Genomic DNA, 26,350 nt, shown 5'->3' on the forward strand with positions numbered 1-26,350 from the left:
AACATCTGCAGACAGAAAGAGCCACTTTAGTTAACTTGGTTTTCAGCCGTTTCTCAAAGATTTCATTTTTCTCCTAAACTTGTATCCTTGAGCCATCACTCTCTACTGTGAGTCTGTCTGGTTTTTGTGCTTGTTTTGTTTTTGTTTTTGTTTTTAGAAACGGGGTCTCACTATGTTGCCCAGGCTGGAGTGCAGTGGCTATTCACAGGCGCGATCCCGCTACTGATCAGCACGGGAGTTTTGACCTGCTCCATTTCGGACCTGGGCTGGTTCACCTCTCCTTAGGCAACCTGGTGATCCCCTGCTCCTGGGAGGTCACCATACTGATGCCGAACTTAGTCCGATCGGCATAGTACACTACAGCCCAGAACTCCTGGAATCAAGCGATCCTCCAGCCCCAGCCTCCCACGTAGCTGGGACTACAGGCATGCACCACCGCGCCCAGCAAGTCTGTCTGTTAAGCACTTCCAACTATTCACTTCGAGTTTTCTGTGGTGTCTTACACATGTGTAATTACAATGCAGCAGTGTGTGTGTGCGTGTGTGTGTGTGTCAGTGTCAGTCAGAGACAGTCTCTATCACCCAGCTGGATTGCAGTGGTGCATTCATGGCTCACTACAGCCTTGAGCTGGGGTCAAGTGATCATCTTGCCTCAGTCTCCGAGTAGCTGGGACCACAGGCACACAACACTGCATCTGTCTAATTTTTGTATTTTTTGTAGGGACAGGGTTTCACCATGTTGCCCAGGCTGGTGTCAAACCTGGACTCAAGCTCTCCACCCACCTGGGCTTCCCAAAATGCTGGGATTACAGGTCTGAGCCACCATACCCGGCCTCTTTTTCTTTTGCAATAAAAGACATGGAATAAAATTCTGTGCAGGTAGGTAAATAATACTAGGGTTTCCTTCCTTTTGAATTTGAAATAGGTATTGACACTCCTTAATCAATTTATCAACACCACTATATTTCAGTTGTGCTTAATTTAGAACACAAAGATGGGTCCTGGCTGCAGGAGAGGCGTTTAAGGGGAAGCAGTGGAGTGCGAGGGTCTGGCCCCGCTGGTGCAGGTGTCAGGTCACCTGTTGGAGGTTTCTGTTCATTTTCCTGGGCCCCAGACCTTCCTGTGTCTTGTTTCCAGGTCGGGTATCTGAGATTCTTAATTTTACCTTCTCTTGAAATCAGTTTACACTTTCATGTTGATGTCTTTCTCTTTTTTTCTCCCTACCTGAATAAATTCCCATGAACTTGGAAGTTTCTATTTGTCTTCCTGTAGAGTGCTGTGGCCTGAATTAGTTGATTTTGTTCTTGAGCCGGTTTTTCCTGTCTTCTTTCCCACCGCTAGCACTGTAAGGATCTCATTCATATTTCATAGTCTTGGTTGCTCTGAGTAAGTCATAACATAGGCACATTCAGAATTCACATTTAATTTTGTTTTGATGTTTTGTGATAAGATTCGTGATGGCTGGGGGTCGGGGCACTTTTTCACCCGAGTCAATCTGCTTGGAGCCTGCAGCTGTGCTTTGCAGGGACACTGTGCCAGGACATGCTGGTCCTTGCTGCAGCTCAGCACCTGCCTGTTGAGCAGTGCCCTTTTCATGTCCACACTGACCGTCACCTTCCCTTCCATAGGAGCTGCAGCGGCAGAGGAGTGCTCAGGTGGCAGCCTCCCTGCTTTGCCTGTTTACTGCAAAATTCTCTCCTTTATCAACCAAAATTTCAAAGAACAGCAGATCAAACAGAAGGAATAACAATTCATCTTCTAAGTAGATTAATGATGATCCATGTCTGTTTTAGAATAACCAGTGAGCCCAACAAATGTGTTTAGACACTTTTCATCTTGTACTCTTCATTTAGGAGTCTTACATTAATCTGATTCTGCTCACCTAATGAGCATTGCTTACATCAAATGAACCTAAATATAGAAAGTTTTTCATATTTCTGAGATGTAATCCTTCCTTCTCTTAGGTATATGTATGTTTATCCATACTTTTAGCATAAGTCTGTAAAAGGACATACTGGTTCACAAAAAGAAGAAGTGCAAATAGTAAGCATATGGGAAAATGTTCAACCTTATAACCGTCAAAGAAATGAAGAATTAGGCCACACCTTTAATTCCCAGAATTTGGGAGTTTGAGACCAGTCTGGGCAACATAGCAAAACCTTGTGTCTTAAAAAAAAAAAAAATTAGCCAGGGGTGGTGGTGCGTGCCTGTAGTCCAAACTACTACGAAGGCTGGGGCAGGAGAATCAATTGCGCCTGGGAGGTCAAGGCTGCAGTGAGTTGTGATTGCACTGCTGCACTCCAGCCTGGGCAACAGACTGAGATCTGTTTTTACCTGTCAGGTTGAAAAACATTGTAAAGAAATGACTACTACAGCCAGTGTTAGCAAGGAGACCAAGCTCTGCAGTGCAGGCAGAAATGTTAAGTTTGCTGTGATCTTTCTGGAGGGAAATTTAGAAATGTATTCTTTTGTTTTGAGATAGGGTCTTGCTCTTTCACTAGGCTGGAGCGCAATGGCATGATCATAGCTCAGCGCAGCCTCCAACTCCTGGACTCAAGTGATTCCACCCCAGCCCCCCACCCCACCTCAACCTCCTGAGTAGCTGGGACCGCAGGTGCACACCACCACACCTAATGTTTTATTTTTTGCAGACATGGGTCTTGCTATGGTGCCCAGGCTGGTCTTGAACTCCTGGCCTCAAGCAGTCCTCCCACCTTGGCCTCCCAAAGTTGTGGGGTTATAGGCATGAACCACACAACCCTGGCCTGTATATTTCTAGAGACATAAAAATGTACTTTAGTTCAGCAATTTGTTTATTTTTAAACCGGTTGAGCCACTGCACCTGGCCTAGGAAGTACTATATTTTTAATACCACTTTTAGTGCAGTCTTCCCACTTGATTTTTATAGAAGTTACTTTTTAAATTTCCACTTTTTAAGTCACTTTTGGGAAACAAATGGTAGTAGGAGATAATTCTGATATATCCTAAGGAAACAATTGTATTCAAAATTGTATGTGCAAGCCTCTTCCGCATATTTTGGTAATAGGAAACGATGGAAAACAACCTCAGTCTTCAGTATTAAGGATTTGGTATAACTGTAAATGGCCATTAAACATTAAAAATGCAGTGAAGACTATTGACGTGGAATAATGTTCATGATATATTGCTGTGGGAAAGCAGGATATAAAGTGCTATGTGAATTGTGAACCACCAGCACACGCTCCTGCTTTTGAAAAAGTTTATGTACACTGTATTGAAAGGAACTGTCCCTTATAAAGTGTTGGGCTTATAGGTGATTTTTTTAAAAATTGCTCTTCTTTGCCTTCTAGATTTTCAGTATAGAGCATGCATTTAAAAGTACAGTTTATTAGTTTGCCTTTTGCAGATGCTAAGTCATTGTTTGCAAAATTCTCTTTACCTTTTATTACTGACCTGGTACTATTAAAATCATGTTTAGGATTGAGAAATTGCATATCTGTCTTAGAGAAAGACCTTATAGAAATTATCAGATAGCATACTTTGTCACAAGTGATTTTTTTTCTTTTTTTGTTTAGTATAACTATGGCACATTCTACAGCTATTTTTTGAAGTTACATTCATGGTATATATACTCAGAGTACTTTGAACATTATATAACACATTTTTTAGTTTATCAAAATCAATTGCAAGTAGTTTTTGCTTTTGAAGTATGCTATTAGATATAAATTTATTTGCTTTGTATGGGATGTTTCTTTTCAGAAATGCATCTACCCAGAGACTGGACAGGACTCTATTCTTTTATGACTACAGATGGATTATGCAGCATAGTATGTGAGCCTGCTGTTTTGCCATTTGGTACAGATAAACTTGTTAACGTGAAGATAGGAAGTATTATCTATCTGTATATTTTTTTAATTAATTAATTTTGTTTGTTTGTTGAGAGGGCACCTTGCTCTGTTGCCCCAGCTGGAGTGCAGTGGTGCGATCTTGGCTCACTATAACCTCCGCCTCCTGCGTTCAAGTGATTCTCATACCTCAGCTTCCTGAGTGGCTGGGATTACCGGCGCATACCACCATGCCCAGCTAATTTTTGTATTTTTAGTAGAGACAGGGTTTCACCATGTTAGCCAGGCTGGTCTCGAGCTCCTGACCTCAAGCGATCCACCCACCTCAGCTTCCCAAAGTGTTGGGATTATAGGGGTGAGCCACTGCACCTGGCCTAGGAAGTACTGTATTTTTAATACAACTTTTAGTGCAGTCTTTCCACGTGATTTTTTATAGAAGTTACTTATTTAAATTTCCACTTTTTAAGTTACATCTGGGAAGCAAATGTTAGTAGGAGATAATTCTGTTTAGTTTTGCTGCTTTGATTGAATTGGCTTTTCTTTTAGATAATGACAGTGGTTGGAGTTTGGCAATAACTGAAAGTCAAGAAGTGATTCCCCAGATGTGTTCGCTTCAGAAATAAGGCATGGTGCTGTGGGTAACAGAGACACACTGGGCTCTGTCGCCCCGCTGCTCACTTGATATCACATTAGTGGTAGATGATGCACTCGGGGAAGGCAGTCTGTCAGTGAGGTCTAAGTGGCACAACGATGACTGGCACTGCACAGATGCCCAGAGAGTGTCTGCCTGCTGAAAGGTGAGGTGTGAAGCTTTGCGTCTACTAGGACCCTTTCACGGCGGCTTGCCCCTGCCCATCAGTAGAAAAGCATGCCTTGGCAGACAGCGTTTCTAGGATGACAGAAGAGTTGTAGGACCTATTTTGGAGGCTGATCCAGGCTTGGCTCTTGAACATAAACTCCTATACCGCCTTACACCATTTCCTCACCTGCCTGCGGAGAAGGCCGCAGATACCTGCTTACCTTCTCACCTGCTTTCTGGCCAAAGAAGCTCTCAGAGAACCTTCAGAAAAGAACCTCAAGAGTTTTCACAGTCAAGTGTGTGGGTTTGTTAGTCTGTAGCCGCCTTAGTGTAAAATAACCCATTGTCTGCTGAATTGTAGATTTTTAATTTTTTATCTCATGTTTTTGCTTTTCCTTATTTCATCTTAATTCCTGTGTTTAACTTTTCCTTGTACTGTTTTTTCTTCTTTAAGAATAACTTTAGATATGACCATTTTTCTTCTAAAGATTAGTCATAGTTCGTTTTTCTACTTACTCTTCTAAAGTAAATGATTTACGAACACTTAATTTGTGTGCATGTCGGGGGAACAGGTGGTGGGTGTGGCATTGGGAGGGGGGTGGCAAGTGTGGGGAGCAGCAGGAACCCAGGCCATAGAGAGCAGCCAGGAGGTTCCAGCCCTGTCCTTCACACAGGAGCCATTCAGGGCTTATTCTTTGGAAAGTGCCACACCTCATAATTCAGGAATATATCCACTTTACAGTCCTTCCTTGAACATGGGGAATTCTCCCGTTCCAGATAATACACTGGAATTATCCCAATAGCACTTTTTCCTCCTGTCTCTTACCAGTGAGGTGTGAGGAGGGGCTGGTGCCCTGGACAGAGCTCCCTCATGCAGCTTCTAATCACATGAAGAGTCTGCTGGTTCTGTTTCTGATAATGTTTCTCCATATAGTTCAGTTGATTTAAAGCTGAGATAAAAATACTGTGAAGCTAAGACTGTGTGTCATCAGAGCTATATAAGATCCGCTTTCACTCCTGCCTCCGATGACTCAGCCTGGATTCGAAACACAGTTGATCCTGTTCTTTAGGCGAGGGTGCCCTAAAGTGGGGGCACCTCTCAGGCTCCAGGTGAACTTCGGGTCCATTGAGCACCTTTTTACATGCTCATTGACCCTTCGTACGTCATCCTTTGTAAAGTGTCCAAGTCTTTCACCTCCTTTTTTTTCCCCATTTTTGGGATATTTTACTTTTTGTTATTTAGTTTTAGTTCTTTATATGTCAGGTATACCAGTGTTTTGTCTAATGTATTTTGCTGATATTTTCTCCAAGTCTGAGGCTTCCTAATCATTTTCTTAATGGTGTCTTTGCGTGAGCAAATGCTTATTTTGAGGAAACAATTTAATTGGTTTTATTTTTTTTGCAGTTATTGCCTCTGTGATATAAGAAACCTTTGCCTAGATCTCAAAGATATTTTTGTTTTCCTCTTAAGACTTTATAGATTGGGTAGTTACTCTTAGACCTATGATCCACCTGGAGTTAACCTTTGTATGTGGTGTGCAGTCGGGCTTGAGGTTAAATTTCCCGTGTCCAATTATTCCAGTGTCATTTGTTGAAAAACCTTTTCCTCAATGGACTGTCAACTTCTTATCAATTTCTACCCTAAAAGTTGATTGATTGGAATGGTATTGAATTTTTTTAAGGTGTTTTTTTTTTTTTTTTTGAGACAGAGTTTCACTCTTTTTGCCCAGGCCAGAGTGCAATGGCGCAATCTCGGCTCACTGCAACCACCACCTCCCAGGTTCGAGTGATTCTCCTGCCTCAGCCTCCCAAGTAGCTGGGATTATAGGTGCCCACTACTGTGCCCAGCTAACTTTTTTGTATTTTTAATAAAGGTGGGGTTTCACCATGTTGACCAGGCTGGTCTTGAACTTCTGACCTCCAGTAATCCATCCACCTTGGCCTCCCAAAGTGCTGGGAGTATAGACATGAGCCACTGCACCCGGCCTTAATGGCTTTATTGAGATATAATTCACATGGCATATAGTGCACTCATTTAAAGTATACATTTCAGTAGTTTTTGGTATATTTACAGATAATGTTCAACTGTCACATTAAATTTTAGAAGATTTTCATCATCTCAAAAAGAAACCCTGTCCCCTTTAGTTGTTGCTTTCTTCTTACCCCCACCTTCTACCAGTGTACTTTCTGTCTCTCTAAATTCACCTATTCTGAAAATTCTGTATAAATATAGCTATGTAATATGTGATGATATGGATTTAACTGTGCCCCTCATCCATTCATATCTTGAAACTCTAGCGCCCGTGTATTTGGATGGCATTTGGAGATGAGGCTCTTTGGGGGAAATAATTAAGGTTAAATGAGATCATGAGGGTGAGGCCTTATCCTGATAAGATTGGTGTCCTTATAAGAAGAGGAAGAGACACCAGAGAACTCTCTCCCCACGTACACACAGAGGAAAGGTGGCCGCCTACAAGCCCGGAAGAGAACCCTCACCAGAAACCAACCCTGACAGCACCTTGAGCTTGGACCTCTAGTCTCCAGAACTGTGAGAAAATAAATTCCTGTTGTTTAAGCTGTCTAGTCTGTGGTATTTTGTTATGGCAGACTAATGCATGTGGTCTTTTGTGACTGGCTTTCTTCCGCTTAGCATAATGCTTTCAAACTTCATCCATGTTATAGCATGTAAGATTCCATTCTGTGGATATACCACATTTTGTTTATCTGTCTATCAGCTGATGGACAGTTGGGTTGTTTCCACCTTTTACTATTATGAATAGTGCTGGTGTAAATACTTGTTTACAGGTTTCTGTGTAGACATATGTTTTCATTTCTCTTAGATGCCTACAAGTCTACTTTCTGGGTAAGATGGTAACTGTGTTTAACCATTTACATAACTGCCAAATTATTTTCCATAGTGGCTGCATTATTTTACTTTCCCATCAGCAATGTATTGTCTCATTGTGGTTTTGATGTGCACCCTTGTTGACAATCAGGTGTCCATAGACTCATGGGTTTATTACTATCATTTTGCAGTAGGTTTTGAAATTGTGATGTTTGAATCCTCCAGCATTGTTCTTTCTGAAGATTATTTTGGCTGTTTTGAGTCTCTTGAAATTCCATATGAATTTTGGAATCAGCTTGTTAACTTCCTACAAAAAAAGCCATCTGGGATTCTGATAGGGATTACATTGAGTCTGTGGATCAACTTGGGAAGTGTATCGGTCTGTTCTCACAAGGCTAATAGAGACATACTTGAGACTGGGCAATTTATAAAGGAAAGAGGCTTAATGGACTCACAGTTCCACATGGCTGGGGAGACCTCACAATCATGGTAGAGGGCAAAGGAGAAACAAAGGCACGTCTTACATGGCAGTAGGCAAGGCAGCTTATGCAGGGAAACTCCCATTTAAAAAACCATCAGATTCTGTGAGACTTATTCACTACCGTGAGAACAATATGGGGGAAACTGCCACCATGATTCAGTTATCTCCACCTGGCCCTGCCCTCCACATGTGGGGATTATTACGATTTAAGGTGCTATTTGGGTGAGGATACGGCCGAACCATGACAGGGAGTATTGCCATTTTAATAAAAAATTGTTAAATCTTTCTACTTTTTTTTTTTTTTTTGAAATGGAGTCTCACTCACTGTGTTGCCCAGGCTGGAGTGCAATGGCACGTTGTTGGCTCACTGCAGTTTCTGCCTCCCGGGTTTAAGTGATACTCCCGCCTTAGCCTCTGGGTGTGCGCCACCATGCCCATCTAATTTTTGTATTTTTAGTAGAGACTGGGTGTTTCACCATGTTGGCCAGGCTGGTCTCAAACTCCTGACCTCAAGTGATCCGCCTGCCTCGGCCTCCCAAAGTTCTGGGATTACAGGTATCAGCCACCACACCCAACCCTTCCTACCTTTTCTGATACAAGTATTTGAAAATATAAATTTCCTTGTAAGGATTTTTAGCCTCATTCTATAAATTTTGATATATTGCATATCTTCATTATCATTTAGTTCAAAACATTTTTTGACCTTTGAATTATATGGAAAGATATTTTTAAAAAATATTTGATTTTCTCACATAGTTTATTGTTACTAATTCCTAATAGTAATTCTGTTTTGATCAGAGAACACACTGTATAATTTCAGTCCTTATAAATGTATTGAAACATGTTTAATGGCCCAGAAAATAGCCTGTCTTGGTGAACGTACCTCGTACTCCTGAAAAGAACGTGGGTTCTGCAGCTGTTGCTGTCGGCAGTGACGTGCTGGAGCTGCATCAGATCAGGTTGCGGGAGATGATTGTGCACATCTCTCCCCAGCTCCTTGTGTGATGATGTCCTGTTGGTAGCCAGCGTCTGCCCTGGTGGGAGCCTTACACAGTGGACATCTACAGAGTCTACAGATTAGGGGTTTTTTTTTTCTTTTCTCTTTTTTTCCCACAGAAAGCCAGTTTATCAGTATGCCACTGGGTGTAGAATGTTATAACTGCCCATTAAGTTATGACCTAAGGTGATTGATAGTGTTAACAGATCATCCAAGTCATGATTGATATTTTTCCTTTGGTCTAGTCGCTGAGAGGAATGTTGAATCTCATCCTATGATTGTAAAATTTTCTTCTTTACCCTTTAATTCTGTCAAATTTTCATATATTTGAGGCTGAGGCGGGCAGGTCACCTGAGGCTAGGAATTTGAGACCAGCCTGGCCAACATGGTGAAACCCCATCTCTACTAAAAATACAAAAATTAGCCAGGTATGGTGGCAGGCGCCCATAGTCCCAGCTACTCTGGAGAGTGAGGCAGGAGAATCACTCACACCCGGGAGGTGGAGGTTGCAGTGAGCTAAGATCACGCCACTGCACTCCAACCTAGGCGACAGAGCAAGACTTGTCTCAAAAAAAAAAATTATTTTTAAATATATTTTGAAGCTCTTGACACGTGGGAATTATTTGCAATTTTGTCTTTTAAGTAAATGGACATTTATTATGAAATGTGTCCCTTTTTATCCCTGGTAGTAATCTGTCGTCTGATAGTTACAGTTTCTTTAGCCTCTTCTTACGTTTAGTGTTTGCATGATTATCATTTTTCATCCATTTGCTTTCAACCTATATGTATTTTTATATTTAAATTGTATCCCTTATGTCAACTTATAGAGCAGTCTTACTGCTCTGCCCCTTCTGACCATCTCTGTCTTTTAATTGTAGTGTTAGCCTATTAACATTTGTTATAATTATTTATAGATTAATTTTAGGCCTACCATTTTGGTTTTTTCCCCCCTTAAAAATTTTCTTCTTTCCTGCTTTCCACCATTCTTTAGGATTATTTGAAATTTTTTTATACTTCCTTTTTAATATGTCTGTTGGTGTTTATGCCTCTGCAGAGAGGATATATGTTTGTGTGAGAAAGAGAGAGAAGGAGGAATAAAGAGATTGCTCTAGGGATATAATACACATTTTTTTTTTCTTAACATTCTACTTAGAATTAAGATTGACATCATAGAAAATGTAGAGGAATTGTAGTTGTATAGTTCCATTTACTGTCCCTATCCCTCAACTTTATATTACCTCTACATATGTTTTTAAACCCACAAGACGATATTATACATTTTTGTTTTAAACTATCCTTTGTATTTTAAACAGTTAAGGGAAAAAAAGGTATATGTACCGAGATATTTACTGTTTATACTGCTCTTCTGCCCTCCTAAAGATGAAAGATTCTATTGTAGTGTCAGTTTGTTTCTACTATAATGCAGGTCTGTACTCTGAATTCCCTTAGTTTATTTTGCCTGAAAATAGCGTTATTTTGCCTTCATTTTTGAAGGTATTTTCACTGGCTATAGAATTACACTGATTTCTGTTTTCTCTTTCAGCACCCCCCCTTTTTTTCCCCCCACCACTAAACATGTTATTGCACTATCTTCTGGCCTTTGTAGCTTTTGATGAGAAGTTACTGGTCATTTGAATTCTTTTTCTGTTACGTTATTCTTCCGTCTGCTTTCAATATTTTCCCCCTTTTGGTTTTCTAGCCATTTTTATCTTTTTTTGCCTCTCAAAAGGTGATCATTTTTGTTGGTCTGTCTTCAAACACGTGACTCTTGTCTTTATTTTGTTGTCAAGACCATCCAGTGAGTAAATTATTCTAGATTTCCTAGTATTTCAGTTCTAGGTTTTTTTATTTTGTTCTTTTTTCATGGTTTCTATTTTTGTGCTGCATTGCTGCAACTTTCATTGATTATGAACATATTTTTCTATATTTTTTATTATAATTGTTGCTTTAGAGCCTTTGTCTCCTAATTCCAACATTTGGGTCATCTCCAGCTGGTCTGTGTTACAGATTGTCTTTTGTCTTGAGAGTGGGTGTCATTTTCTTTAAATCAACAATGTTGAATTGTGCCATTCCCCTCTTCCAACACTAGGCCACTTTTCAGTATATGCCTCCTTTTGGTTGTTCTCTGATACCTTCAAGATTGTTGTTTTAAGATTTTTTCCAGAGTTTATCATTATTTGCCAGAAATGTGGTTAGGTACTTTGGTACTAAAATTGGACTCATGGTTTAAGTAATTTAAAGTTTCAAAGGTTCCACAGTGACTATTAGGATGAAGATGGACTGGAGGTAGGGTTAGAAAGGAGATGTGTTCTCTGTTCGCAGGAAAGCAGTAATTTACGAGAAAGTTAATTGGTCAAAGAACAAAACAGGCAAATGATTTAAAGACGTACATATTCAGCTAAAAATGAAGAACTACGTCTAGAAACAGTTAAAGATGGTTCTCACTGTGGTTGGGGAAGGTTGGATCATAACACTCTGGCTTGTTCTTCAGTTGTTTTGCATTGTTTCATCTCTTTAATTTAGATGTAAGTTGATCCTAAATTGTCATAAGCAGGAAATCTCCTAACCACTATTGTCTAATGTTTTCCATTCCTGATTAGATAATGATGAGCAGTGGTGCTAATTTGGGAATGAATGTGGTGTTAAACTCAATAGAAGCTTTAAAACAGCTTTTAAGAAGTGTTCATTTTGTTTAAATTGTGCCTTTCAATCTGTTTTGTGAGGCCCCTTGCCTGTGTGTGAGTGAGGTCATCTCTGAGGCATGGGCTTGGAGGAGGAAGTAATGGTGGGGAGGGACGGTGTTCTGGGCACTGAGCTTTCCTCCACAAGGAATACCAGGTGAGAAGAAAGGACTCTGTAGCCAAAAGTTTAAAACCCCTAGCTCTGCTCTCTTGTAGCAACTGCTACATTGATTCAAGTGCATCCCAAAGTCAGTACACATAGTACAGTAGCGGGCCAGGTATCCGTGATGACCCATCATCATCATTGCATCAGTGCACACTCGCATGCAGCCTTGTTCTTTCTGTCAGCAAGTCAGTTAAGGACCATTGCAAGAACCTGCCCTAAAGAACAAACCTTTTGATAGCAAGAAAGCTCAGGATCAGACTTACAAAATGGATGGGTACAGATTAGGAGAAAATCCTGAAATTAGTCTTGGACTACTACTAAGAAGTGTTAACGCTTAGTGGCTCAGAAGACAGCGTTGTCTGGAAAACACAGACATCCTTAGTAAGAATCATAATGATTCAGAATGGACTCTATGTGAAAACATTTTTGTAATATCCTAGCCAATCTATGTAGCTTTTCTGTATCTACTTACAAGAATGTTAGAATAAATTTGTTAAGTCTGAAACAGATGATTCTTTAGTAGGTACAAATAAAAATTCCATCTGATAAAATGCATTCTAATTGGCGGCATTTTCTTTTCTTAGTGATATTTAAAGTAATGATACATGTTACCATTGATATCTTAGCTGAAATTTGATAAATGTATTGCAGTCTTTTTAACCACCATCTATTCCATGACATTGTTAAAAGCTGCATACTTTATCTTCAGATGGATCCGACAATGGATTTAACTAATTCCCTTTGTTTGACAGATAGCTTGTTATAAGTTTTTTACCATTAGGAGCAATGCTGTGATAGTTTGCTAGCTAAGTATTTGTACACTTCCGTGATGATTTCCGTGTGACAAATGCTTATGAATATGATTGCTGTATCAAAAGGAATGCATTTGTTGAAGGCTTTTGAGTGTTTCCAGGTTTTACTCCAGAAACAGTGTCATTGTGTATACTCTTACCTCAAGCATATGGAAGCTCCCATTTTCCTTCACTTTAGCTAGCGTTGGGTTTGTTTTTTTTGTTTGTTTGTTTGTTTGTTTGTTTTTTGAGTCGGAGTTTCGCTCTTGTTACCCAGGCTGGAGTGCAATGGCGCGATCTCGGCTCACCGCCACCTCCGCCTCCTGGGTTCAGGCAATTCTCCTGCCTCAGCCTTCTGAATAGCTGGGATTACAGGCACGCGCCACCATGCCCAGCTAATTTTTTGTATTTTTAGTAGAGACGGGGTTTCACCATTTTGACCAGGATGGTCTAGATCTCTTGACCTCATGATCCACCCGCCTCGGCCTCCCAAAGTGCTGGGATTACAGGCGTGAGCCACCGCGCCCGGCCTGTTTTTTAAAAAACCTTCGTTAATTTAGTAGCTGGGAAGCAGTAGATTGCCAAGGAACAAAGTCAGGCTGAACTAAATAACCTAAAACATCCTGGAACCAAGCACGTAAAATTGAGTGCTGTGGGAAATACAGTGAAGTGTAATGCTTTGCACAAAAGTGAGAGGGAATCTCCAGGCATCTGAAGAAGAGAAAGAAGAGAGCTAACAATGAAGGCGCTAACCACTGTGAGCATCTGTGTGGCAGCATAAGGATGTGAGTGAGGTGCGCTGGCAGGTAGGGTCACACAAAAAAGGAAACAAAACCTTGTTCCTGGCTGGGAGGGGGTTGGGAGCTGACATTTCCATGGAAATCTAGAAGACAGAAACCTAAATACCTTTTAGTGTGTAGGTGAAAAAAAATCATGATCATCATCAACCAGGAAAGCAAGTAGTAAAGTATTTAAGCTGAACTCTGGATATAAGGAGAGTGGGGAAAGTCTGTCTTTAGAATAAAAGAACAAAACACTATGGGAAAAAGGACAAGTTTTTAAAAGAAAAATTCTATAAATGTAAATGAAGTCATTAAAATTAAACAGTAAAGTTGGCACAGCTGAAAGAGAATCACTTACCCCATGGAAGATCAGAAAAAATTAGAAAGTTTGAACAAAGATAAAGCGATAGAAGATGATTGAAGACTTTTAACTGAGGTATAGAAGGTAACATGAAAATGTCCCACATACACGTAAGAGAAGAGCTAGGAGAAAATAGAAAGGGGACCAGAAATACTTGAAAAGGTAATAGAATCTTCCAGAATTGTTGTAAGACAAAGTAGGCATGTCATATTTTAAGGTAATTAACCATGACAAGAATGTGTAACTCCAAAATAAAACAAGACATAATGGAGCAAGTAAACTACCTTCCAGTAGAAGGGGAAAGAGAGGAAAACCAGAAACATAGAAAAAGAATTAAAATAGAAAATACAAAATAGGATGGTAGAAATTAATCCAGATGTTATATTACACAAGCGTGTAAAAAATTTATACAAATATGTATTTATACAAATATGTATAAAACAGTTTACCTAAAACCAAACTTGCCTATCAAATAATATTAGACTCAATTATTTTTTAAGTGAATTATGCTGTGGTGGTTGACAGTAGACACACCAAGACACAGAAACAAAGGTTGAAAATAAAGGGCTGAAAATAAATGTTTCCAAAAACATTTAAGGATTCTCACCAAATGGTAGGTGTAATAACATCAGATATACTAAGTTTCTAAGGCAATATTGTTAGGAATAAACATGGTTACTTCCTAATGATAAAAGGTATAAGTTACCAGGAATATAATTTCAGATATGTGTATTAGTTAACACTGCCTTAAAATATGACAAGTATTTTAGACAATTAGAAATTGTTAAAACCATTATTGGGAGATTTCACTAAAAATTTCTTGGTAATTAATAAGCAGACAAATCAGAAACAATATAGAAGATGTGAAAAATAGAGCTGACCAGCAGTAACAGGTCCCTGTATCCAACAGTGAGAGATGGGCATTCTTCTTAGGCACATGCAAAATGGTGGCCCACCCTGTTCTGGCCCAGGAGAAATTACATGCTCAGCGACGAGTCTCATCACATTTTAAAGCAACAATCAAAAAGATAACATTCTCATGTTTCTGCAATTTAATTTTAAAATGAAATTTTTTTGAAGGTAAAAAAATGCATTTTGGAAATCTGAACTGTTTAACTCTTAGAACGAACAGTGGAAAAGAGAAAATAGAATTGAACGAGAAGGAAAATATAAACACATCAGATTTATGTGATGCAGCCAAAGTGACATGTAGAAGAAACTCTGTACCTTCTGTGTAGTATGAACATTTTATAAGTATTCAAGTGCTTATTTAAAAAAAGAAAAACTACAAAGTTAACCAAAACAAGGATTTATCCAGAGAAAGCATATGTAAGGAAAAAAGTAAATGAAAAGGAACAAATGAAGTAAAGATACAGTAATGAAAATTATTAAAACCCAAAATACGTAGTTCTTTAAAAAACTAAGAGACAGGCCTCTGGCAAAATTAATGATTTTTAAAAAATGGTTTTGAGGCGCCACACACTGTACGCACTTAAAACAGCAAATTTAATCCATTAATGTATGTGTCTGCGCCACCGACTGGCCTTTACCCCATCTCTCTTTGGCCTCCCTGCTCCTGAGACACAGCAATACTGAATAGAGGCCAATTGATAACCCCGCAATGGCTTCAAAATGTTCAAGTAAAAGGAAGAGTCGCATGTCTCTCACTTTAAATCAAAAGCTAGCAGTGATTAAGCTGAATGAGGAAGGCATATTGAAAGCTGAGATAGGCCAAAAGCTAGGCCTCTTGTGCTAAACAGTTAGCCAAGTTGTAAATGCAAAGGAAACGTTCTTGAAGGAAATTAAAAGCACTGCTCTGGTAAATGTATAAATGATAAGAAAGCAAAACAGGCATATTGCTGGTAAGTAGAAAGTTTGAATGGTCTGGATAGAAGACAAACCAGCCACGGCATTCCCTTAAGCCACTGCCTAATCCAGAGCAAGGCCCTAACTCTGCAATTCTGTGATGGCTAAGAGAAGTGAGGAAGCTACAGAAGAAAAGCTAGAAGGTAGCCAAGGTTGGTTCATGCGATTAAAGGAAAGAAGCCATCTTTTATAACAGTAGTGCAAGGTGAAGCAGCAAGTCCTGATGGAGAAGCTGCCACAAGTTAGCCGGAAAACCTAGCTAGGATCGTTGAAGGTGGCTGCATAAACAACAGATACTCAGTTGAGTCAAAACAGCCTTCTACTGGAAGGAGATGCCACCTAGGACTTTCATAGCTAGAGAGGAGAAGTTAATGCCTGGTGTCAAAGCTTCAAAGGACAGTCTGACTCTCTTAGGGATGAATGCAGCTGGTGACTGTTGAAGCAAGTGCTCACTTACCATTCTGAAATCCTAAGGCCCTTAAGAATTATGCTAAGTCAAGCCAGTGTGGTGGCATGTGCCTGTATTCTCAGCTTTCCAGGAGGCTAAGGTAGGAGGATCCCTACAGACCAAGAGTTTGTGGCAGTAGTGTGCTATGATCATGTCTGTGAATAGCCACTGCACTCCAGCCTGGGCAACATCATGAGATCCAGTCTTTTTAATAAAAACAAACAAACTCTGCCTGTTCCCTAGAAAGGGATATTAAAACCGTGATAAACCACAGTACACATGCACAGCCAAGGTTGTGGGTGATGAAAATTCATGCACTGCAAAGTGGCTGGACAGCCACTTTCTAGCACCAAGATGGCAACTGGTAATAAGTTGAACCCATGACTTTGGAAGGCCAGTGCGGGAGGATTGTTTGGGACCAAGCCTGTGCAATATAGCAAGACCCCATCTCTATATTTAAAATATCTTTAATATTTTAAAATATTAAAAAAAATTTTAAAGGGCCTGGCACAGTGGCTCATGTCTGTAATCCTAGCAAATTTGGAAGGTTGAGGCAGGCGGATTAGCTGAGGTTGAGTTCAAGACCAGCCTGACCAATGTGGTGAAACCTCTGTCTCTACTAAAAATACAAAAATTAACCAGGCATGGTGGCAGGTGCCTGTAATCCCAGCTACTCTGGAGGCTGAGGCAGGAGAATCACTTGAACCCAGGAGGCAGAGGTTGCAGTGAGCCGAGATGACATCACTGCACTCCAAGACTGTAAGACTGTCTGGAAAAAAAGTCTCACTCTCTTGTCACCCGGTATTTCTGTGCTCCAGGAAATTTGTACATATGTGCAAGGAGAACTGCTAGTTTTATTCTTTGCAGCTTTGTTTGTAAATACAAAAAAAAAATGGCACCTGCTAAAAGAATTATTAGCAAGGTCCACCACCAAGAGAGTTGCCGGAGTATTGTAAATGTGTGTTACACAGTATATTACAGCTGTAGCTATGTCAAAATATCGTCAAAAACAGATGGTAGCGCAAATGTACGTTACAGTTTGTGTAATTTAACAATGTAGAACATGTGAAATGTATTTGATGTATATTTATCCAGTAAAATACAAAAACATGCATAGGAATGATATGTACCAAATCATGGTGATATTTGCTAGGGTAAGAGGAAGGAGTGGGATTACAGAGGAGCACGTAGTGCTTCGCTTATGACCTGTAACATTTTCTCAAAAGCTGGGCAGGGGCTGTAGGTGGAATATGAGACAAGTGTGGGAATGCAAAACTGGGTCATTTATTTTACCTTTTAGATTTTCTGTTGTATGTTTTGTTCATGTTTCCAGAGACTCATTTTTTCATATTGCTTTAAATCACTTTATTAAAGATAGTTAAAGATATTTCTTCATAATCTACAATTTTGAATTCATTTGTTTGTATGGCCTTACTTAGAAAGGGCCACTCCAACCTGAGGATAGGTAAGTGTTCAAATATAGATTCTTGGTTTTGCTGTTTCAGCTTGCGTATTTTAAATCTTAATCCATTTATAATATATTTTGGAATTTAATATGGAATATTTAGAAATATCTTGCCCTCATGCCATTTATTAAACAATCTTGAAGTATCTTTATGTAGTAAATTCTTCATTGTTTTGTTGATCTTTCTGAGTATAAGTGTCTTTCTGTTCATTTTAGTCAATTAATAATACCTGCAGATGAGCTCATCATATTTAAAGGGTAAAACAGCAGGGTGGTTCTCTGCGCTGCCCATCCCCATCTCATTCTCTGCGCTCCCCCTGCAGATGCGGCTGTTCTGCACTCAGCTGTCTCTGCTGCAATTTGTACATCTCTGTATTTCTCAGTAGCGTGCGGATACTGCTGCCATTGACCAATAAGTTTTAGATGTCTATGACTATTGTAATAAAAGGACTTGGCTTTCTAAGTCATTTTAAAATAAAGTGTGTGTGATTTCAGTTTTTAGAATATGCTTCTGAAAAAGTTACAGCTGAGCATCATCATAGACAGTGCTTATTGTTAGCTTTTGGTTTTCCTGGAATCAGTAATTGCATTTTTCTTCTGGGACAGTTTTCCATAAGGTCAGTCACATTATATCTAATAATCCAAAAGGTCCCGATTTTTTTTATGGGCAGCTTCCCTCCTGGAATATTCCATTCTCCTTGGCAGTGTCGCTCTCACGGCCTACCAGCAATCTTGTGAATGGGGCTTGTTGACTTTTAGCTTTATGGATAGTGTGAATGGGATCTTCGTTCCACTCTAGTTTTTAACAGGTTTTGGTTGATACATTGGGAACGTATTGGTAATGAAATGTCAGAAAATATGTTTGTGTTAATGACTATTAGCGTCTATGATATATGTTGGTTTCCTTAACTTTCCTCCAAGTCATGTTTATAACTACTGTACTAGTGTTCACCAGTCAAACCAAGCACGAGGAGCTGGAGTTCCTCCTTCTAAGTCAAAAAAGGGGCAGACGCCTGGAGGAGCCCAGTTTGTTGGCCTGGAATTATACAAACGACTTAAGGAATTTTTGAAGAATTACTTGACAAATCTTCTTAAGGTAAGATGTTTTACATATGTACTGAGAATTCACAACAGGATGTAAAAAGGGAGTGAAATAATGGTTCTAACTTATTTGATAAATCTTTCACTGTCATCTGTTCATTGTTTCAGACACTAATGTGGGTGACAGTGTTTTGCTATTGCATAGTCTTTACCTACTGTTGAATATGAAACCATCATAAACTATATTCTGGGGGTTTTGTTCTTTCGAGGTGGAGGTCTCACTATGTTGCCCAGGCTGGATTTGATCTCATGGGCTCAAGTGATCCTTCCACTTCTACCTCATGAGTAGCTGGGACTCTGCAAATGCTCACCACCGTGCCCAGCTCATTTTGTTTTTTTAAAATTGGAAAGTTTTGATAACCTTTTAGCATAATAGTACTTTCCTTAAATTACCACCATTTTGGATTTGGTTGTTAGAAATGATGAACTTTTTCATTTAAAGCAAACGTATTCAAATTACCTGCATTTTATTGTGAACTCAGTGTGTAGTGTTCTCTATCAAAGTGTTATCAATAACTGTAAGGTTATTCAGTCTTGGAAATCATGGTTTTCAAATGTGATCTTGCTCTTGACACATGGTTGTGAAGTACCCTTTTTTTTTTTTTTTTTTTTTTAAAGACAGCCTCTTGTTCTGTCGCCTAGGCTGGAGTGCAGTGGTACAATCATAGGTCATTGCAGCTGCCCACTCCTGGGCTCAAACAATCATCCTGCCTTAACCTTCTCAGTAGCTAGGACTACTGGTGTGCACCACTGTACCCAGCTCCCAGCTAATTTTTAAATCTCTTGTAGAATCAGGGTCTCTCTGTGTTGCCCAGGGTGGTCTCCCAACTCCTGGGCTCAAGCAGTCCTTCTGCCTCAGCCTCCCAAAGTGTTGGGATTACGGGTGTGGGCCACTGTGTCTGGCCATGATGTGTATTTCAAAACTGCTGTGAAATTGTGCTCGTGGCTAGGATGAGTTTCACTGTGAATATCCATTTCCTTCTAGCATAGGTCTCTCCCACTCCAAGCCTTTGCTTGGGCAGTGGTGGAGACTTCCACTTCATCTCCTGCCTTTTTCTTTCTCGATCTTCATCCCTTTGTAGCAAAGGCAGTGTGACTCCTTGTATCTAGCCACAAGATGAGCAACTGGCTCCTTCTGGTTCTGTACTGTCATGGAGTGAAGACAGCTGTATTCTCAACCCAGAGAAATTTGCAGGAACCTTCTGTGTATATATTTTAAACATTTTTTATTTACACAACGTGCAGAAATGTCTGCATCGTGCAAAATTCTTTTACCTAATTTATTTTTACACGCTAATTGAAAACTTAAATATCATGCTAATGACTATACATAGTTGATTGGCCACAAGTTGTGTCTAGTGTATTATTTTCATCTTCCCAAATGGTGTGTCTAAGGTCTTGCTGAAGCCATTGTTCTTTTTATTCACAACACATTGTAAAGTAAATGTTGTAATTAATTATTCTTTAGTACTAAAATAAGAAACAGTGTATTATGCTATATAAAAATGTTGATGGCCATGCCATCAGTGATACTTTTGCATTTTAAAAAGGTCAAATACCATCATCCAGAATAGCTTAGCTTTACATTTTAAAGTTCATTTCATATTATTTAAATTTAAATGAATAAAAAATTGGTCGTGTCGAGATGATCAGGTTTTTCCATAGATTGTTCTGTCACTCGTGTACCTTATATGTGTGGAGCTTCAAGTCTGTCATAGCCATTTAGTTTTCACTGAAGACACTGAGGCTCAGAGAAGCCAGTGGGCTCGGCCCAGCCCTTCCTGCAGGGAGGAGCCCCCATCTTCCTCTTTGTGCTTCTCTGCTGCACACACCTAAACGGCAGTGCCAAGAATGTTTTTAAAGGGTAAGGCTTACTTGGTAGATGCCATTAATTCCTAAGAAAAAATTTCAAGTTAGTCTCCTTCAAATAAAACTGCGTGGCTTAAGTTGTGGAAATCTGGATAAAAATTTTGGTAAATGAACGTTTTCCTTATGAGGTCTTGTTAAGAAATATTGTTATGCCATTGTACATTATTTTTTACAGATTACCACAAAAAAGTGTTTTCATGATTTTTAAGTAAATTTAAAGAAGGAAGAAGATGCATTTAAAAATTGAATAGTATTAGCCTTGTGGTCTAAATTGCTAATTAGTACATATCGATTTGATTTTTTTTTTTTTTTTTTTTTTTTTTTTTTGAGGCTGAGTCTCGCTCTGTTGCCCAGGCTAGAGTGCAATCTTTGTCTCACTGCAACCTCCGTCTCCTGGGCTCAGGCAGTTGTCCTGCCTCAGCCTCCTGAGTAGCTGGGACTGCAGGCATGTACCACCACACCCAGCTAATTTTTGTATTAACAGAGATGGGGTTTCACCGTGGTGGCCAGGCTGGTCTCAAACTCCTGACCTCAAGTGATCGGCCCACCTCGGCCTCCCAAAGTGCTGAGATTACAAGTGTGAGCCACTGCACCCAACCAATTTTTTTTAAACAAAATATCAAAAATACAGATGATTTTGAGGTAAATTTCTTAATAAAAAGGAATTACCTGTATATCCTAATTGTTCAGGGTACTTTTATTTGAGTGTGTGTGCATATTTAATACCATGAAAAATGTTCCAGTTTAATTTGAGATGAAAGAATTCTTTTACTATATTCTCGAGTTTATTAGCATATTTTTCTATACAGAATACTTTAAAGAAGCTGTCTAAAATCACATGTATCAATGTATTTTAATGCAGTAGATGTTATTAACTTTTATTTTTAATTTATGATGTGACAAAATAGTCATCTTAAAGCTTTAGTTACCTTGTTTTTAGGATGGAGAAGATTTGATGGATGAGAGTGTACTGAAATTCTACACCCAACAATGGGAAGATTATCGATTTTCAAGCAAAGTGCTGAATGGAATTTGTGCCTACCTCAATAGACATTGGGTTCGCCGTGAATGTGACGAAGGACGAAAAGGAATATATGAAATCTATTCAGTAAGATTTTTTTATTTTAAAACCTTTTAAAGGTATTTTTTTAATGATAAATTATCTTTCAGTAAGAATCTAGGCAAATATTAAGCTTTTTTTAAAATAGTAAACTAATTTTCATTGTTTTATCAATAAATGTCCCTTCAATATTTTTTAGCAAGAAAGAAGAAGAATGGGTAAATTGGAGTTATAAAATATAGTTTGCCCATTTCTGCATTTGCTTTTTAAAAATTTCTTCTTTAGTTATTTGACCCTACCATCCCAGTTTGCTTGGGACTGCCTGAGTTTTCACACAGAAAGTCCTGAGTCCTGGCAGCACCAGGCAGATAGGTGCCACGCGTGGGGCAAGCCCTGAGGATCAATGCTCGCGTGCTTTATACTCTGAGAAACCCCACTTCAGGGAGAGGACGCTGAATTAATCAATTCCTAAATCACCCTCGTTACTATATGTTTCGTCAGTGAGTCAACTGAAGGGTTTTTTTTTTCCCCATTGGTTTTCAAAGTATGTTCCTATATTGGTCTGTTTTCATACTGCTGATAAAGACATATTTGAGACTGGGTAATTTATAAAGAAAAAGCGGTTTAATGGGCTCAACAGTTCCATGTGGCTGGGAAGGCCTCACAATCATGGCAGAAGGCACATCTTAGTTGGCAGCAGCCAAGGCAGAATGAGAGTCAAGTGGAAGCGGACACCCCTTATAAAGTCATCAGATCTCGTGAGACTTATTCACTGCCATGAGAACAGTATGGGGCAACCATCCCCATGATTCAGTTATCTCCCATTGGGTCTCTCTGACAACATGTGGGAATTATAGGACCTATAGTTCAAGATGAGATTTGGGTGGGGACACAGCCAAACCACATCAGGTCCCCAAACCTGCTGTGTCAGAATCATTTGGGGACTTGTTAGAAATGCACATTCTCAGGCCTCATCCTAGACTTAAAGAGAAACTCTGGAGACGGGGCCCAGCAATGTTTTACCACGCTCTTCAGACAATTCTGATGTACGCTGCAGTTTGAGAACCAGCGTTCTAGAGCAAGTCAGGGAGGACTCATAACAGTCTGTTCATAGGCTGTCAGATCAACACAGGCAATGCCCTTTAAAACTAGTTTTGTTAAAATGTCAGATTCTGCATAAAGGAGTTAATCACCATATCCAAGAATGTTGCTATAAAATAGCAATACTTTGTAGCTTCACTTTTGACAAATTTAAAAGCAAAACATAATGTTGGGTGCAGTGGCTCATGCTTGTAATCCTAGCACTTTGGGAGACCAAGGCAGGAGGAGACCAGCCTGGACAACATAATGAGACCTCTACAAAGAAAATATCCAGGCATGGTGACGCACCTATAGTCCCAGCCACACAGGAGGCTGCGGTGGGAGGATCACTCGAGCCCAGGAGGTGGAGGATGTAGTGAGCCACGATCGTACCACCGGACTCTACCTTGAGTGACAGAGCGAGATCCTGTTTCAAGAAAAAAAGAAAAGCATAATGTATCCCGGATGCATGACCAGTTTTTATTGTTTGTATAGCTCCAGTTTCTATACCATACCAAATTGTTTCTGCTTCATAATGATACTTTGCTATGTAGTTAATCTAGTTCTAACAGAAACTTTCTAGGTTTAGTTGTTTGATTTGGGGTTGTTGTACATCCCCTTTTCTTTAATATTTTATTTTTTTAACTGACAAAAATATGTATAGCATACGTTTTTGAAATATATGTATATTGTGGGATGGCTAATGGGATTTTTTCTTTTTACATATAAATGCTTTCTTGAGACTCAGAGTTGTTAGTGTAGGAATCAGGATGATCTTGGTTCATTTCCTTTTAGAAACCTGCTAGACCTAAAGTGCCACTTGTACCCTACAGTAGCATCACAGACCCCTAAAAATCATTACGCTTTTTAAACTTTCTCCGTACTGTTTTCAACAACAGTTAAAGAGAATAGAAATAAAGAAGTAGAGATGACAGGTGGCTGCTTGGATACAACTTGAAGTTGTTGACTCTCTAGAGTGGCGGCTTTCTGATTTCATCATGATAGCATGTTTTGACCAACTTGTAATCTAGAAATTTTGATAAAATAATTTGAGATTGAGATTATTTCCTGTGACTTGAATCTTGGAAAAACATCGTAAAAGTATAGAGATTTTGTTCTTTTTTTTCCCCCAGCTTGCATTGGTGACTTGGAGAGACTGTCTGTTCAGGCCACTGAATAAACAGGTACCTACTGGTATGAGCGTGTGCGTGTTCCTTTTAAAATCCCTTCGCAGATTCATTGCTTGGTCTTTGTCTCCTCACTCTTTCGGATTTTCCCATCTTACATTGTTAATGGTTGTGAATGTTTAAGGGATATGTAGTAATATATATCATATTCTATAACCTGTATCATATTTTTCTACATCCTTTCTAAAGGTAACAAATGCTGTTTTAAAGCTGATTGAAAAGGAAAGAAATGGTGAAACCATCAATACAAGATTAATTAGTGGAGTTGTACAGTCTTACGGTAAATAATTTCCCTTTAGTTTATTCAAAGTTTTCACATCAAATGGCAATTACAACAGTGCTCTAACAGATTTCATTTTTAAAATGGTTTAATATTATAAAGGACATTGTTAGCATTTACAAAGGTACTTATATTTCTTTTTAAGTCAATGTGACTTTGTTTGATTTTACTCATAAAAGCTGTTTGATCCGTGTGCCTTAAGGAAATTTTGATGAAATAGACATTTTAAGTATTTTCTTTTCTGGTCTCAGTGAATTACTGGATATGTTAGAGTGTCATTAATTGAGCTCAATGATAACCAGAAATCTATATCAGCTTGAAAAATTGAGATTGAGAAACTGATAAAGTAATACAATGTCTTAAAAACTTGGGTAGCATGGTATTTCTTTGCAAATTTGAAATTAGTTATTTTTATTGCTTTTGGAAGTATAAAAGTTCTCTAAAGGAACTTCATCGTAATTTTGAAGCATACCTGGCCATGGGTCAGAATTACTTGCTTTTTATACATCTTGGATTTTTTTCCTTTTTTATTTTATTAAAAGAGTGTATTTTAATACTAGTGAGTAAGAGTTACTTATGTCCTGCCATTTCACATTTATCTTTTAAACATATCTTAAACTGAATGCTACACCTAAGTATATTTTGTGAAATATAACCAAAAAAAATAGGGTAATTGAAATATAGCTCATATTCATTTCTAGTGGAATTGGGGCTGAATGAAGATGATGCATTTGCAAAGGGCCCTACGTTAACAGTGTATAAAGAATCCTTTGAATCTCAATTTTTGGCTGACACAGAGAGATTTTATACCAGAGAGAGTACTGAATTCTTGCAGCAGAACCCAGTTACTGAATATATGAAAAAGGTAAGCTGAAATATAGTACTTTAAGTAGACTTAAGTTAAAGTCATTGCAACTCAAGTGAATTCTTTTTAGCACCTACAGCTTTCTTTACAAGTCATTTCTTGGGCACTGTTTTCCTAGAATGTCTTTATCAGGTGCAAGTGCTTCTCCTAATTCTCCAGGGAGCTTCTATAAATTGGTAATCATGACTAAGAGTTCTCCTTGCTGTTTAAGGATATAGCCATAATAGCTACATGACATTTTTTTAACTGTTTCTCCTAGAGTGTGGATTTATATAATGGACATCACAGTCATGCCAATGAGAAAATTTTAAGAAACAAATATTCTCAGATTTGCAAACTTTAAGCTTTTGCTTTTTTGCTTCTAAAATACCCCTAAGAATCTATTACATAGCTTTCAGGATTATATAGAGGAGAAGTTCTTCTGAAAGTAGGATTTAAATTCTAATATGAGAGGGTATTCTCCCGCTTCAGCCTCTAGAAGTAATGGGATTAGAGGCGTGAGCTACCACACTCAACTATTTGGTTGTTTTGTTTTTTTGTTTTTGTAGATAGGGTCTCTATGTTGCCCAGGCTGGTCTCAAACTCTTGGGCTCAAGTGATCCTCCTACCTCAGCCTCCCAAAGAGCTGGGATTACAGATGTGAGTCACCACGCCCAGCTGATAATCAAGATCTAGTGGAATTGCTCTTTGCTTCTCTTTCTTAGAAACATAGATGTCCTGGATTTAGGCTCTAAGGAATGACCTAGGTCTGGAGTCAGAGTCGGCAAACTTATCCTGTAAAGGACTGGATAGGAAATACTTTAGGCTTTGTGAGCTAGTGATCTCTTTTGTAGCAGTTCAGCTCTGACATTGCAGCACTAAAGCAGCCAGTGGGATATGTACACAAATGAGTGTGGCTGGGTTCCAATAAAACTTAATTTACAGAAAAAGGCAGGCAGAATTTGGCCTACAGGCTATGGTTTGCTGACCCTTGAGCTAGCGGTGGTAGGAGAGCGGTCCCCAACCCTTTTGGCACCACAGATGGCCGTGGAGCGGGGTGTGGAGAAGGGGGATGGTTTTGGGAGGAAACTCTTCCACCTCAGATCAAAGGAGCACGCACACAGATCCCTCGAATGTGCAGTTCACAATAGGGTTCGAGCTCCTATGAGAACCTAGTGCTGCCCCTGATCTGATAGGAGGCAGAGCTTAGGTGCAATGCTCACTCATCTGCTGATCACCTCCTGTTGTGCGGCCTGGTTCCTAACAGGCCACAGACCCATACTGGCCCACAGCCCAGGAGTTGAGGACCGTTACACTAGGAGATCTCCAGGGAATCTGGATCTTTCCAAGTGTGACACCTGCTTCCCCTTTATTCCCTGTTTACTTGGAGCATAAATGGACTGTGGAATCCCTTTTCCAAATGC

General features: G+C 39.3%; 1 protein-coding gene across 3 annotated transcripts in view; it reads left to right on the forward strand.

Annotated features, from left to right (window-relative positions):
* The window catches only part of CUL1 (cullin 1), a 100,222-nt gene that overhangs the window by 35,960 nt on the left and 37,912 nt on the right, over positions 1 to 26,350 (forward strand). For all 3 annotated transcript variants that reach the window (XM_017502891.2, XM_017502889.2, XM_017502890.2), the window contains exons 3-7: positions 18,427 to 18,601; positions 21,416 to 21,583; positions 23,749 to 23,799; positions 23,992 to 24,082; positions 24,784 to 24,947. In XM_017502891.2, the coding sequence (XP_017358380.1) occupies positions 18,427 to 18,601; positions 21,416 to 21,583; positions 23,749 to 23,799; positions 23,992 to 24,082; positions 24,784 to 24,947 (649 nt within the window). The remainder of the gene's footprint in view (positions 1 to 18,426; positions 18,602 to 21,415; positions 21,584 to 23,748; positions 23,800 to 23,991; positions 24,083 to 24,783; positions 24,948 to 26,350) is intronic.

The sequence above is a fragment of the Cebus imitator genome, unplaced genomic scaffold, assembly GCF_001604975.1.
Source record: "Cebus imitator isolate Cc_AM_T3 unplaced genomic scaffold, Cebus_imitator-1.0 Scaffold304, whole genome shotgun sequence".
Lineage (NCBI taxonomy): Eukaryota > Metazoa > Chordata > Mammalia > Primates > Cebidae > Cebus > Cebus imitator.